The sequence below is a fragment of the Leptodactylus fuscus genome, chromosome 7 (assembly GCF_031893055.1).
Source record: "Leptodactylus fuscus isolate aLepFus1 chromosome 7, aLepFus1.hap2, whole genome shotgun sequence".
NCBI classification, from domain to species: Eukaryota; Metazoa; Chordata; class Amphibia; order Anura; family Leptodactylidae; genus Leptodactylus; species Leptodactylus fuscus.
Window position 1 is genome coordinate 154,237,968 of NC_134271.1, and position 12,373 is coordinate 154,250,340.

Here is a 12,373-nt window from a genome sequence, read left to right on the forward strand (position 1 = left end):
ACCTGATCATGGAAGGGTTAGAGGTAGGGCTGCCCTTCCTTTTGCAGGAAGGGGTTCCCTTGGCACTCTTCCAGAGGCCAGTATCAGAGGCTCCTGGGAGGCCAATCTAGGGGTTATGGCCATTGCTATGGCTGGGACTCAGAGAAAAAGACGACATCATTCTGACGTCCTCATGCCTCCTCCAGCGGATGTGTCTCTGGAGGTTGGAAGTCATCTCTCATCATTCCTTCTCACTTGGCGGCATTCCATCCAGGATCCTTGGGTAATCCACCTAATTCAATTGGGTTACCAAATAAATGTTGTGTCTCTTCCTCCAGATGTCTTCAGGAGAACACGTCTCCTTTCAGAGCTCAAGCAACTTTGTCTCGAAGGATTGGTTCAAGAATACCTAGACAAGTCCGCCCTGGAGCCAGTCCCATTGGGGGAGCGAGGTCACGGTGTGTACGTTCCAGTCTTCTTGGTGGCCTTTCTTCAGAAGCTAGGCTGGCTAATAAACTGGCAGAAGTCAGTCGTGGTTCCATCTACCCAGATTCGATTCCTGAGATTTATTGTGGATTCTCTCAGGATGGAAATCTCCCTGCCTCCTCCTCGCAAGGAGAAGATCAGTCAGGCAGTCCACCATCTAGCTGTGGTTTGGCGAGTAACCATCAGGACCGCAATGAAAGTGCTGGGACTGATGTCTGCGGCCATGGAAGCAGTTCCTTGGGCCTTGTGGCACATGCGCCCCTTACAGAACAAAATCCTAAAGTTTGGAACTACAGGAACTACAGCCCTCAGGGGCTAGACAAGCCGATCCAATTATCCATCAGAACCTGTCGATCACTCGAGTGGTAGTCTCATCTCAAAGACAGGATGTCCACGGTCCAGCTGGTCTGGTCCCTGTTGACAACAGATGCCTCCCTTACAGGATGGGGTGTGCACCTGGGGGAGAACCCTGTGAGAGGTATCTGGAATTATTAGGAAAGATCCAGTCTTCCAATTGGCGTGAACTCACAGCAGTTCATCGGGCGCTACTACATTTTGCCCCTCAGCTCTGCAGGAAGGTAGTGAAGGTTCGATCGGACAACACAACAACTGTCCTTTATTTGAACAAGCAGGGAGGAACCAGATCTCCTTCCCTGCTCAGAGTCACGGACCTCATCTTTTCTTGGGCGGAAGACATCCTGACTCACCTCAAGGCGGTCCACATAAAGGGTCATCTAAATACATTAGCGGATCGGATAGATTGAGCTGAGCAGGGGCCTCATGGTATCAGGCGAATGGTCCCTCAACCAGGAGGTGTTCCTTCAACTTACCCGGATGTGGGGACTCCCCGAGGTGGATCTGATGGCCACCAAATACAATGCTAAGGTGGAGAGGTTCTGCTCCCTCTACCAGGAGGACAATTCCTTGGCAGTAGATGCCCTATCAATACCTTGGAGGTCCAGGCTGGCCTACATCTTCCCTCCACTTCCTATGATAGCCAAGGTACTGATGAAGATCAGACAAGACCAATGATTGCGATCATACTGTTCTGGCCAAAAAGGGCGTGGTTTTCCCACCTCATTCAGATGAGTCGAGGGACATACTGACGGCTTCCACTAACTCAGAATCTGGTAACCCAAGGAGCCCGGCTTTGCCAGGACCTGACGAGATTCAACCTGACAGCCTGGAGGTTGACCGCTCGCTATGCGGACACAGAGGATTATATCCGGCCGGCCAAAGGACGTTAGCCTGTTCCAGAGTGGAGTCTACCAACAAAAGTTACCATAGAATATGGAAAATCTTCCAGAGTTGGTGTTCAGAGAAACATCTTGTGAGCTCTTCTATGGAGTGCATTTTGGAGTTCCTACAGAGTGGCCTGGATAAGGGCTTCACTCCTGCGTCTTTGAAGGAACATATAGCCGCTCTTTCTGGTCTAAGGATGCTACTAGGCTTCGGCCTTCAGTTCAAAATCCTGTTCCGCAATGGGATCTGGCTACAATTCTTCAGGAACTTTGTGTTGCCCCATTTGAACCTCTTCAGGAGGTAGACCTAAAGTTCTTAGCTTATAAGGTAACCTTCCTTTTAGCCATAACTTCTGCTAAGAGGGTTGGGGAGCTCCAGGCCTCAGCAGCCTCTGAGCCATACCTCTCTTTCTTTCCTGACAGGGTACAGCTCAGGTTCATTCCAGGTTTTCTGACGAAAGTGCCATCCGGGCATAATATTAATGAGGTCATTTCTTTACAATCTTTTTTCTCTTCTCCCTCCTCAGAGGAAGAGGAGAGGTTGCACATCTTAGACTTGGTAAGATGCCTGTGAATCTATCTTGAACGTACTAGGTCCTTCAGTAAGTCGAAGAACTTATTAATTAATTACTTTGGACATAACAAGGGGATTAAGTCTTCCAAGGCCACCCTGTCCAGATGGTTGAAGGAGACAATTCTCTGCTCTTTTCGTTCCCAGGGTCTATCTGCTCCTGATTTTTTGCGTGCCCACTCTACTAGGGCAGTCGCCACTTCCTATCCCGAAAGGCATTTGGTTTCTCTGGAGCAGATATGTGCTGCCATTGCCTGGAGTTCACACCTTTCATTTGTTAGACATTACAGGTTAGACTGGCGTCGTCGGAGGCTGTCGCCTTTGGACATTCAGTTTTGTCATCTGCATGTCAAGAGGTCCCTCCCTAGGAGGTTGTTCTTTCTTACTTTCTCCCCATTGCCTTGTGCTGCTGTTGGACATAGGGGGAACGGAGGATTATGTAGATAATCTGTCTTCACTTAGACAAAACAGCAGCACAAGGCTCCCTCCCACTTTTCTTTTTTGTTCTGAATACCTTTTTTTCTGAATTATTTTTACTTTATTATTAAAATGGTGGGGGGAGGGTCTCTCTGAACTCTTATAGGGGAGGGTTTTGACTAATTAAAAATTACACCTATCCTAGCAGCATCCTGGGGCAAGAATACCCCATTGCATTGTGCTGCTACTTGGACTAAGGGAAAACATATTATCCACATAATCCTCTGTTTCCTCCCACACTCCAAAGACATACTAATAGGAAATATAGATAGTGAGCCCTATATGAGACAGTAATTGACTATCTGTAAAGCGCTGTGAAATATGATGGCGCTATAACGATAAATATAATACATATATATAATATATAAAAATATATATATTAACATATATAAAAACGATGATATGATGATAAACTCGTATAAGTAAAATAAATATAGATTGTGAATATGGAGAGAAAATTTCCTCAGATGTTGGTAAAATCCATAAATGTCATTGGAAGACTGATATTTAAAATTGACCACCTCATGACCTGGACACATTTTCAGGTATTATTGCAGCTTATATGTGCTTTTAAGAGGTTTAACATTTTTTTGTTTAGGTTATATACAACGCTCATTCTGACTGGGAAGGCGGAGATGTTAATAAACCATCCACACCATCTCTCTGGGGAGTCCAGCTCTCAAGAATAGACAGCTACCTCATAATAGGCCCCACACTGTCAGGACTAACATATAATACAATAAGTTTATCAGATATTTGTCAGAACCTTAATATCACAGATAGATAAAATATAATAGTACTTACCTCAGATCCTGCAGGTTATGTAACCCTGGTACAAGTCTTTCTAATCCTTCAGTGTTTAAGGAACATCTCAATAGATTGAGTTCTTCTAAATTTGTGCAGGTTTCCATGATGTATGCCAACACTGTGCAGTCTAGAGCGGACATGTGAACATCAGAAAGATAGAGTCTTCTGTATGATTGTAATGATTCCAGCACTAGAGCCTTATTCCGGGTCTCAAACAAATAGAAGAATGTCCTGAGAAGATGTCGCTTCTTGTCCTCACTTTCCCTCATTCTCTGTTCTCCTGAAATTAAGTTCTTCAGCCAAGTGATGACATCTCTGGAGGCCTGAGTTGCTTGTTTGTCCAGGTATCCAGTTAGTGTTGACCTGGTGGTGCCGTCTGATAGACCACACAGGAAACGGAGGAACATCTCACCACGTCCATCAGGATAGGATTTGGCTTCTTCTAGTGATTTCTGTAACTTCTCAGGAGAATAATCAGTATAATGGACCAAGGCAGAGAAGAATTCCTGAACAGTGAGATGTAAGAAGGAATAGGTCACAGGTTCCTCCGATTCCATCACAAAACTTGATAAGAGCTTTGATTTATTGTCCACATAGAAAGAATCCAGATCTATTTTCTCAAAAATAACCCTGTGATTCATGACTCCATGTTGTGCCATCCACCCGATGGACTGCAGGATCTTCTGAGCGTCACTTTTCTCCAGGCTGTGATTGGACAGAATGTTGGCGACAAATATGGCAAAGAGTTGTGTCACTGTTCTGGGTAATAATGTCACCTGCTGGTCACTACTTGTCGTCTGGAAGCTCCTGGATAATACAGTACAGATGATCCAGCAGTAGGACGGGAGGTAACAGAACGTGTACAAGGTGGCATTCTCCTTCACATAAGTAAAAGCCTTCTCTGACAGTTCAGGGTTGGAGAAGAAATTCTCAAAGTAAATCTGTCGTTCTTCTGGAGAAAACCCAGTGATCTCTACTATTCTCTGGAAAACTCTACAATCAATTGATGCCAGTCTGGTTGGGCGACTGGTCATTAGGACAGAACAACCAGTAAGAAGAGACTTTCTCACCAAACTAACCACAATCTGACCACAATGTCCGAGCTGTTTAGGATGAGAGCACAAGTGACGTGATGTGAAATCCATTGTATGATTGCTTTCATCTAATCCATCAAATATAAAGAGAAGTTTCTCTGGATCTTGTAAGATGTTCTCCAGCTGCTCCTCCAGATATGGGTACTGATGAAGGATCATGGTCTCCAGACTAACCTTATCCAGTCTGTTCAGTTCTCGGAATTTGAAGAAGAAGACGAAAGAGAATCTTTGATAGAGATCGCCCTTCACCCAGTCATAGACAAACTTCTGCATCAGTGTGGTCTTCCCTACACCGGGCACTCCAATCACCATTACCATATGTGGTACAAGTCTGGATCGGTGGCACCAACGGAACATCTTGTTGGGGGAAATTCGCTGTAATTCACTTTGTTTTTCCTGTAAATATTCCTCATGTCTTGCCCCGGTCTCTATGAGCTCATTCTCAGAACGTTCCCTAAAGTGATCAGTGGTGACAATGACGAGGTTCACATAACGTGTAGAGAAGGGGAAACTTTCCTCTCCTTGGTTACATCTTGGAGGTTTGTTCTCTATAAGTTTCTCAGTTTTCTTATATAAATGGTTTTTGTGACAGTTCTGGATATCTGTAGGAAATAGAAATAAAGATGAAAATAATCCAAAACAAATATTTTGTTGGCAAAGTAGAAATAAGGTTTAGTACAAACCAGGCACACTTTACAACTTATCTTGTCCATATTTGTTTATCTGAACACATTATGTATTTGTATAAAAGGTGTCCTGCAGTATATAGCAGCACATACAGTATCTCACAAACGTCAGTACACCAAGTTTTGACCTAGGATGTCTAAGTTCCACCAGTGGGATTGTTTCTAGGGGTCCACTACCAGGACCACTGTAGATGAGCTGTATCGAGGCAGCGTGGCTACAAGTAATGTCAGGAGTCATGTTGATCACTTGCCATATGTTGTATACCACTGCACTATCTAAACAAACCGTTACACTCTGTATGGCAAGTGAACAGCATGGCTCCTGAAATTGTTACCATTACTTGTAGTTACACTGTCCTGGTAAAGCTGACCTGCAGAGGTCCTGGCTGTCGGTACCCTGCAGGTGTAATATTGATGGTCTCTCCTAAGGACAAGCCAACAATATTAGTAAAAAGGATAAAGCTTTTAAAGAGATTGTCCAGGTATTGGAGCAATTCATGTGGAGGGCATGAGGTGTAAAATAATAAAAAAATAATAATAAAAGCATATTCACCTGTCCCAGGCGCTCCACTGTCCGCCGCCAGTGTCTATTCAGTCTCGTGTTGGCGCCTTGTTGCTGGGAGTCCTGCACCTCATGGGATCGCTAAGATGAATTAGGTACTGGATTTCTAGAAATGAGGCACCTCCAGGAGACCAGACACAGCTAGGGGACAGGTGAGTATGTCGAGGACTTTTCAGAGTGGAACCTGACTTGTTAAACCGCTGTAAAGACTGGGCCACCTGCTACAGCTCCGTTTCAGGGTGTTGCCAATCTTCTTATAGCCTAGGACATCTTTATGCAGAACAAAAATGATTTTTTTCAGACCCTCAGATTTCTTTGCCATGAGGTGCCATGTTGACCATTATGAGAGAGTGTGAGATAACACCAAATTTAAGACATCTGCTCCCCATTCACACCTGAGGCCTTGTAACGCTAACAAGTCACATAACACCAAGTAGGGAAAATGGCTTGTTGGGTACAATTTGTTCATTTTCACTTAGGGGTGTACTGACTTTTGTTTCCAGGGGTTTAGACATTCATGAGCGATTTTGATGGTGCAATCAATTTACACAGTTATACAAGCTGTACACTGACTAACTTATATTGTATCAAAGTGTCTTCAGCTTTGTACCATCAAAATGTATTATGAAATCATTCCAAAAATGTGAGGGGTGTACTTGGCTTTCTGAGATACTGTACGTATTGGGACCTCCTCTCCTGTTGCTTGTAGTGACAGGTGACACAAAGGGTTAATAAGTTTCACACCATAAAACCCCCACCGGACCTAGGGAAAATTGGCCTACATGTAAGCGGTCCATGGTACAAAAAAGGTCCGCTGATCTAAGGCATGTATGAGAGTTTTGTATTCCTTGAGTTCGCAAAACAAAGCTCCCTTATCTCAGCCACTCTCCTTACACACATCTTTCTCTCACTAAACTTAGTATTGTGGGGATAATGTCACTCCTTAGGGAGAGACCACCTTCTCAGCTGTGTGGAGACTTATACAGCCATAGTTGCTCCACTGCAAGGGAACATGGGAAGATTATGCAAATCTGTCTCCCAAGATGTAAACAGGGAGACAGTGCCTCTATTGTGCTGCCCTCTATTGGGAAGCACCCTGAACATCATGCCCGACTTTCCCAGAAGTCTTTACTGCATAATGCAGGGTAGGGTGGTCTCTCCCTAAGGATGGACGTTATCCCCATAATCTGGTCTCTCAGCCTCTCATTTCTACAAAATCAGTTCTCTCTAGGCTGCGCTGATGAAGTCCAACCAGACAGAAACAGTGCCGTCCGTAGCTGAGAAATTGATTTGGTTATAACCTCGCATTATGCAGCAAAGACTTCTGGGAAAGTCGGTGTAAGGGAATTGCTAGGACAGCAATTCCCAGTAACTGTTTCAACCCTAGGATGGGGCACAAGGGACAGTGAACCCTAAGCTGAAGCCCCCCTCTTTCCCTTCCTATTGCCAGACCCTATCCTAGGTAATAGGCGACAACCACGAAGACAATCCCTCCCTGAATACGTGAAACACAAAACACAGACAAGACAAACAACAACAAAGGGAGGTCAGCTAGCCAGGGTTCGGTAACAAGAGAGCGATGCAGTGCCAAATCAGAGTCCAAAAGAATTGTCAGTAGGGAAGCCAGAGGTCAAGCGTAGAATACAAGTAATTAAACAGCAAGAGAAACCAGAAAGCAAGAGGCAATAACCGGCACCAGTGTGACTGTGAGCCAAGACTAAATAGGGGAGGAAGAACCCGCCCTGAACCTGATAGGAAGGAAAGACAAAATCAAACACTTAATGGACAGAGGCAACATAGGCAGAAGACGGGTGTGGTGCAAATCCAATTAAGAACTAGAGCCATGTTCACACAGTGCAACTAAAAACTTTAAGCAGATTATCAAACTGCCCATGCCTCCTGCGCCGCAGCACGCGAGCAGAGGGTGGCGCAGAGGCCCGAACAGGCAGAGATGTTACAGTCGGGCATGATGTTCAGGGTGCTTCCCATAGAGGGCAGCATAACAGAGGCACTGTCTCCCTGTTTACATCTTGGGAGACAGATTTGCATATTCTTCCCATGTAAACTTAGTATTCACATATATCCACACAAGGAATTCCAAAGAAGTAAGGGAAGATGAGTATGAGTGTTTTGTTTTTTTTCATACATTGGGTTCTGAAGAGACCACATAATATAATAATGTCACTTTCACTTTAACATAACTTTGGCTATGTTTGTCCTCGAGAGCTAGAAATTGGATAAATAGGGTCCTAGGATCCCTAAGAGTATTCTACACTGTTTTATAGATAGGATCCTATAAGCCCTAAGAGTATTCTACACTATGTTTTATAGATAGGTTCCTAGGAGTCCTAAGAGTATTCTACACTATGTTTTATAGATAGGTTCCTATGAGCCCTAAGAGTATTCTACACTATGTTTTATAGATAGGTTCCTAGGAGCACTAAGTGTTCTACACTATGTTTTATAGATAGGTTCCTAGGAGTCCTAAGAGTATTCTACACTATGTTTTATAGATAGGTGCCTAGGAGCACTAAGTGTTCTACACTATGTTTTATAGATAGGTTCCTAGGAGTCCTAAGAGTATTCTACACTATGTTTTATAGATAGGTTCCTAGGAGTCCTAAGAGTATTCTACACTATGTTTTATAGATAGGTTCATAGGAGTCCTAAGAGTATTCTACACTATGTTTTATAGATAGGTTCCTAGGAGTCCTAAGAGTATTCTACACTATGTATTATAGATAGGTTCCTAGGAGCCCTAAGAGTATTCTACACTATGTTTTATAGATAGGCTCCTATGAGCCCTAAGAGTATTCTACACTATGTTTTATAGATAGGCTCCTATGAGCCCTAAGAGTATTCTACACTATGTTTTATAGATAGGTTCCTAGGAGTCCTAAGAGTATTCTACACTATGTTTTATAGATAGGTTCCTATGAGCCCTAAGAGTATTCTACACTATGTATTATAGATAGGTTCCTAGGAGTCCTAAGAGTATTCTACACTATGTTTTATAGATAGGCTCCTATGAGCCCTAAGAGTATTCTACACTATGTTTTATAGATAGGTTCCTAGGAGTCCTAAGAGTATTCTACACTATGTTTTATAGATAGGTTCCTATGAGCCCTAAGAGTATTCTACACTATGTTTTATAGATAGGTTCCTAGGAGCCCTGACAGCGTTCTACACTATGTTTTATAGATAGGTTCCTATGAGCCCTAAGAGTATTCTACACTATGTATTATAGATAGGTTCCTAGGAGTCCTAAGAGTATTCTACACTATGTTTTATAGATAGGCTCCTATGAGCCCTAACAGTGTTCTACACTAAGTTATATAGATAGTTTGTAATCTGTGTTTAACTGAAAAATTGGGCTAAACAATAAGATTTGGATTTTAGCAATGAGAAGATAGTGGCCTCTTAAAAGGAGTCTGGAAGAGATTGACTAGAGAATATCACACGCAAAGCCTTCTGGAGGCGGACAGCTGCTAATCCTTCAGACCGTTCTTCCATGTTAATAGGGCCATGTATAATTGCTCATTAGTCTGCAGTTAACTCAGAGTAGATAATCTGATAACAGGTCAGAAGATCAGTCTCTGTACGGCTCTCCATATCACCCCTAATTGACAAAAGGGGGAGAAGGTAGATAAAATATCTTTGATGGTCTTGTACCGAATCCAAGAGCTTGTGGCAGGTCTGTGAATCCGCAGGTCAGTCTGCCGCTCACATGACCAACTGGAGGACTCATTTGGAAACTAAAGAAAGTGAAGGACGTGATAAGTGAGTGATCTCCCCCTTCATTATACTATAGTATGCTTTGTACTAAAGAGCTGGGGAGTTATAAAGTGACAGCAGTGGGTCTATGATAACAACTGTCACCATTTTTAATTTGTTTTGTTTTATAAAGTTCATATAATATAAAGATACACTTACCAGTCAGTTCTTGCAGTCGGTGTCCCTCTTCATCCAGTATGATTTGCTCCACCAGAGTTTCACCTAATAACACATTACAGATTTGTATATTACATCCACAGAAGGCAGACCATGCAGATGATATGGGGACCTCAGCACAGGAGGATTCATTGTTCTCCCCAGATACCAATGTATAGTATGCAGGAGTCTACAATCTAAAGTCTTCATGTAGTTAAGGAACTTCAGAAAGGTCAAAAACAATCACATGAAAACAATGTCCTCAACTCACAAGAATATCGAGACTGCAGACAGCCTATGAAAACAATGTGCTTCTCCTGTCCCATATATGTATATATAGACACTACACAGTACTGTTTTCCTATATTGTATATGGCTACTACGTAGTATAACATTTTTTTTTTTCGGATTTGTTGGTCATTTTCTATGCGACATGTAAAAGACAATGATCTGCTAGCCTGAGATGAGGAGAATGTAAGATCTACAATCTGAATACCATCTCCAATCCAAGCAGGAGCCTCTATGTGTATACATTTCTATAAAGAACTGGTCCAGCAAAGAGATCTTTATTATTGTGGACAATGTTAGTTATGAAAACCTCCATTTCTGACGATATACCTAAGAAACAATGTTACCTGTATGACGGAGTTCCTCCAGTACAGCCTGCAGGCCGGGGGTCCCATGATCCTTCTGTATGACATATAGACTGACCCACAATGCTATCACAGCTTCTCTTCCTCTCTGGAAAATATCCCGTAGTAATATCCGGGCCAGGGTTTTTCTATCAAGTTCTAGACTGTCTTTCTAGAAAGATAACACATAAGAGTTATTAATACTCTGCTGTATTACACAGCAGACACCCGGCACTAATGACCACGAGCAGTGCCCACACTGATCATTAACCCCTTCATTTTGATGGCGCCACCATTTTACGAGGAATTGCCATCTGGCGTCCTATTACCATGACAGCTGAGAGCCCTGTCTGTAATTTCTTTCTACCACATGCTCCTCTCTGTAGCACACAATAGAAGCACCCGTAATTTGCAATACATTGCAATGCATTAGGATTGTAATGCATTGCATAAATGATCAGACACCCTAGTGGTCAAGACCCCTAGGGGGTCTAATAAATGCAAAAAAAAAAAAAAAACAGTAAAGAAAATATAAAAAATTCAAATCACTCCCTTTCTCTGGAACCAATATAAAAGTACTAAAATACTGTGACACACATACACATTAGGTATCCCTGTGTCCGAAATCGCCTGCTCTACAAATCTATAAAAAGATTTTTCCTGTATGGTAAACGTCGTAGCTGTAAAAAATATCAAAAGTGCCAAACCGCCGTTTTTTCACTGTTTCGCTTCTGATAAAAATGTGAATAAAAAGTGATCAAATCAAAAGCAATTCCCCAAAATGGTAGAAATAAAAAGTACACCTGGCCTTGCAAAAAAAAAGACGCCCTATACATCCCCGTACACGGAAGTATAAATAAGTTACGGGTGTCAGAATATGGCGACTTTCAGAAAAAAAAAAAATTTTGGCACAGTTTTAGATTTTGGTTAAGGGGTTAAAATGTAAATAAAACCATATAAATTTGGTGTCCGTGAAATTGTACTGAAACATAGAATACAGGGGACAGGTCATTTTGGCTGCACAGTGAACGCCGTAAAAACGAAGCCCATAAGAAAGTTGCACAAATGCAGTTTTTCATCAAATCCACCCAACTCATATAATAATAATAATAATAATAATAATAATAATAATAAATGAAAGCATCATGAAGAACAATTTGTCAGCGCCGCCTCCGGGCTAACCCCTCCACAGACTCTGTGCTACTCAGTTTGGACAACAGCAATAGGGGAGAGACACAAATATCCAAAAAAAGAACATGGAACGACCAACATGTCCTGAAACCGGAAAACAAAACAAAAAAAAAAAACAGGGCAAAAACAACAAGAAAACAAGGGTGGGATCTGTGTCCCCCAATGAATTGAGTAGTCGGTCCACACCACCTCTTGAAGCCAGGCATCCTTGATACTGACAGTCCAGATCTCCCAGAAGGAAAGTAGGGTCCAGGTCATCTCAGATCTGTAGAGTATCCCTGACAAAACGGATGAACTCCTGTGTAGCAGCAGATGTAGATGTGCCTAGCTGATACTCAGAGACTCTTAGGCCCACGGGAAGAGTAAGAGGACATTGACCTGTAGGAAGATTTCCTAGTGCTTTGCAGGGATGGTTCCTAGAGCTAGAATGGGAGAGATGAAGGTGCCCGGGAAGGAGCCTAGAAAATGCCAACAGAGCTCCAATCTGGGAAGACAGCCGTTCCAGAGTTTCCACCACAGACTGGTTAAGTCTTGCCAAGGTTGCCAAGCACCCAGATAAGGGAAGCCAGAGGTGGAAGGCAGAGAGAGCAGATGGGCTCAGGGTGACCACATGGTAGCTTCTTATTACAGAGGTCACACGTGTAAAATGTGGCGATAACGAGAGGGGCCAAGCGGCGAGGTGGCTTGTCACGGAAGGACATGATGGAAAGGTAGAAT

The 12,373-nt window shown here is 42.9% G+C and overlaps 1 protein-coding gene and 1 long non-coding RNA gene across 2 annotated transcripts in view; one reads left to right on the forward strand and one right to left on the reverse strand.

The window, feature by feature from the left end:
- The window catches only part of LOC142214380 (uncharacterized), a 572,210-nt gene that overhangs the window by 323,306 nt on the left and 236,531 nt on the right, over positions 1 to 12,373 (forward strand). The window lies entirely within an intron of this gene.
- The window catches only part of LOC142214370 (NACHT, LRR and PYD domains-containing protein 12-like), a 54,579-nt gene that overhangs the window by 38,576 nt on the left and 3,630 nt on the right, over positions 1 to 12,373 (reverse strand). Inside the window, exons 3-5 of the mRNA XM_075283311.1 lie at positions 10,469 to 10,637; positions 9,837 to 9,899; positions 3,559 to 5,257 (exon numbers count right to left, since the gene is read on the reverse strand). Coding sequence (XP_075139412.1) covers positions 3,559 to 5,257; positions 9,837 to 9,899; positions 10,469 to 10,637 — 1,931 coding nt within the window. The remainder of the gene's footprint in view (positions 1 to 3,558; positions 5,258 to 9,836; positions 9,900 to 10,468; positions 10,638 to 12,373) is intronic.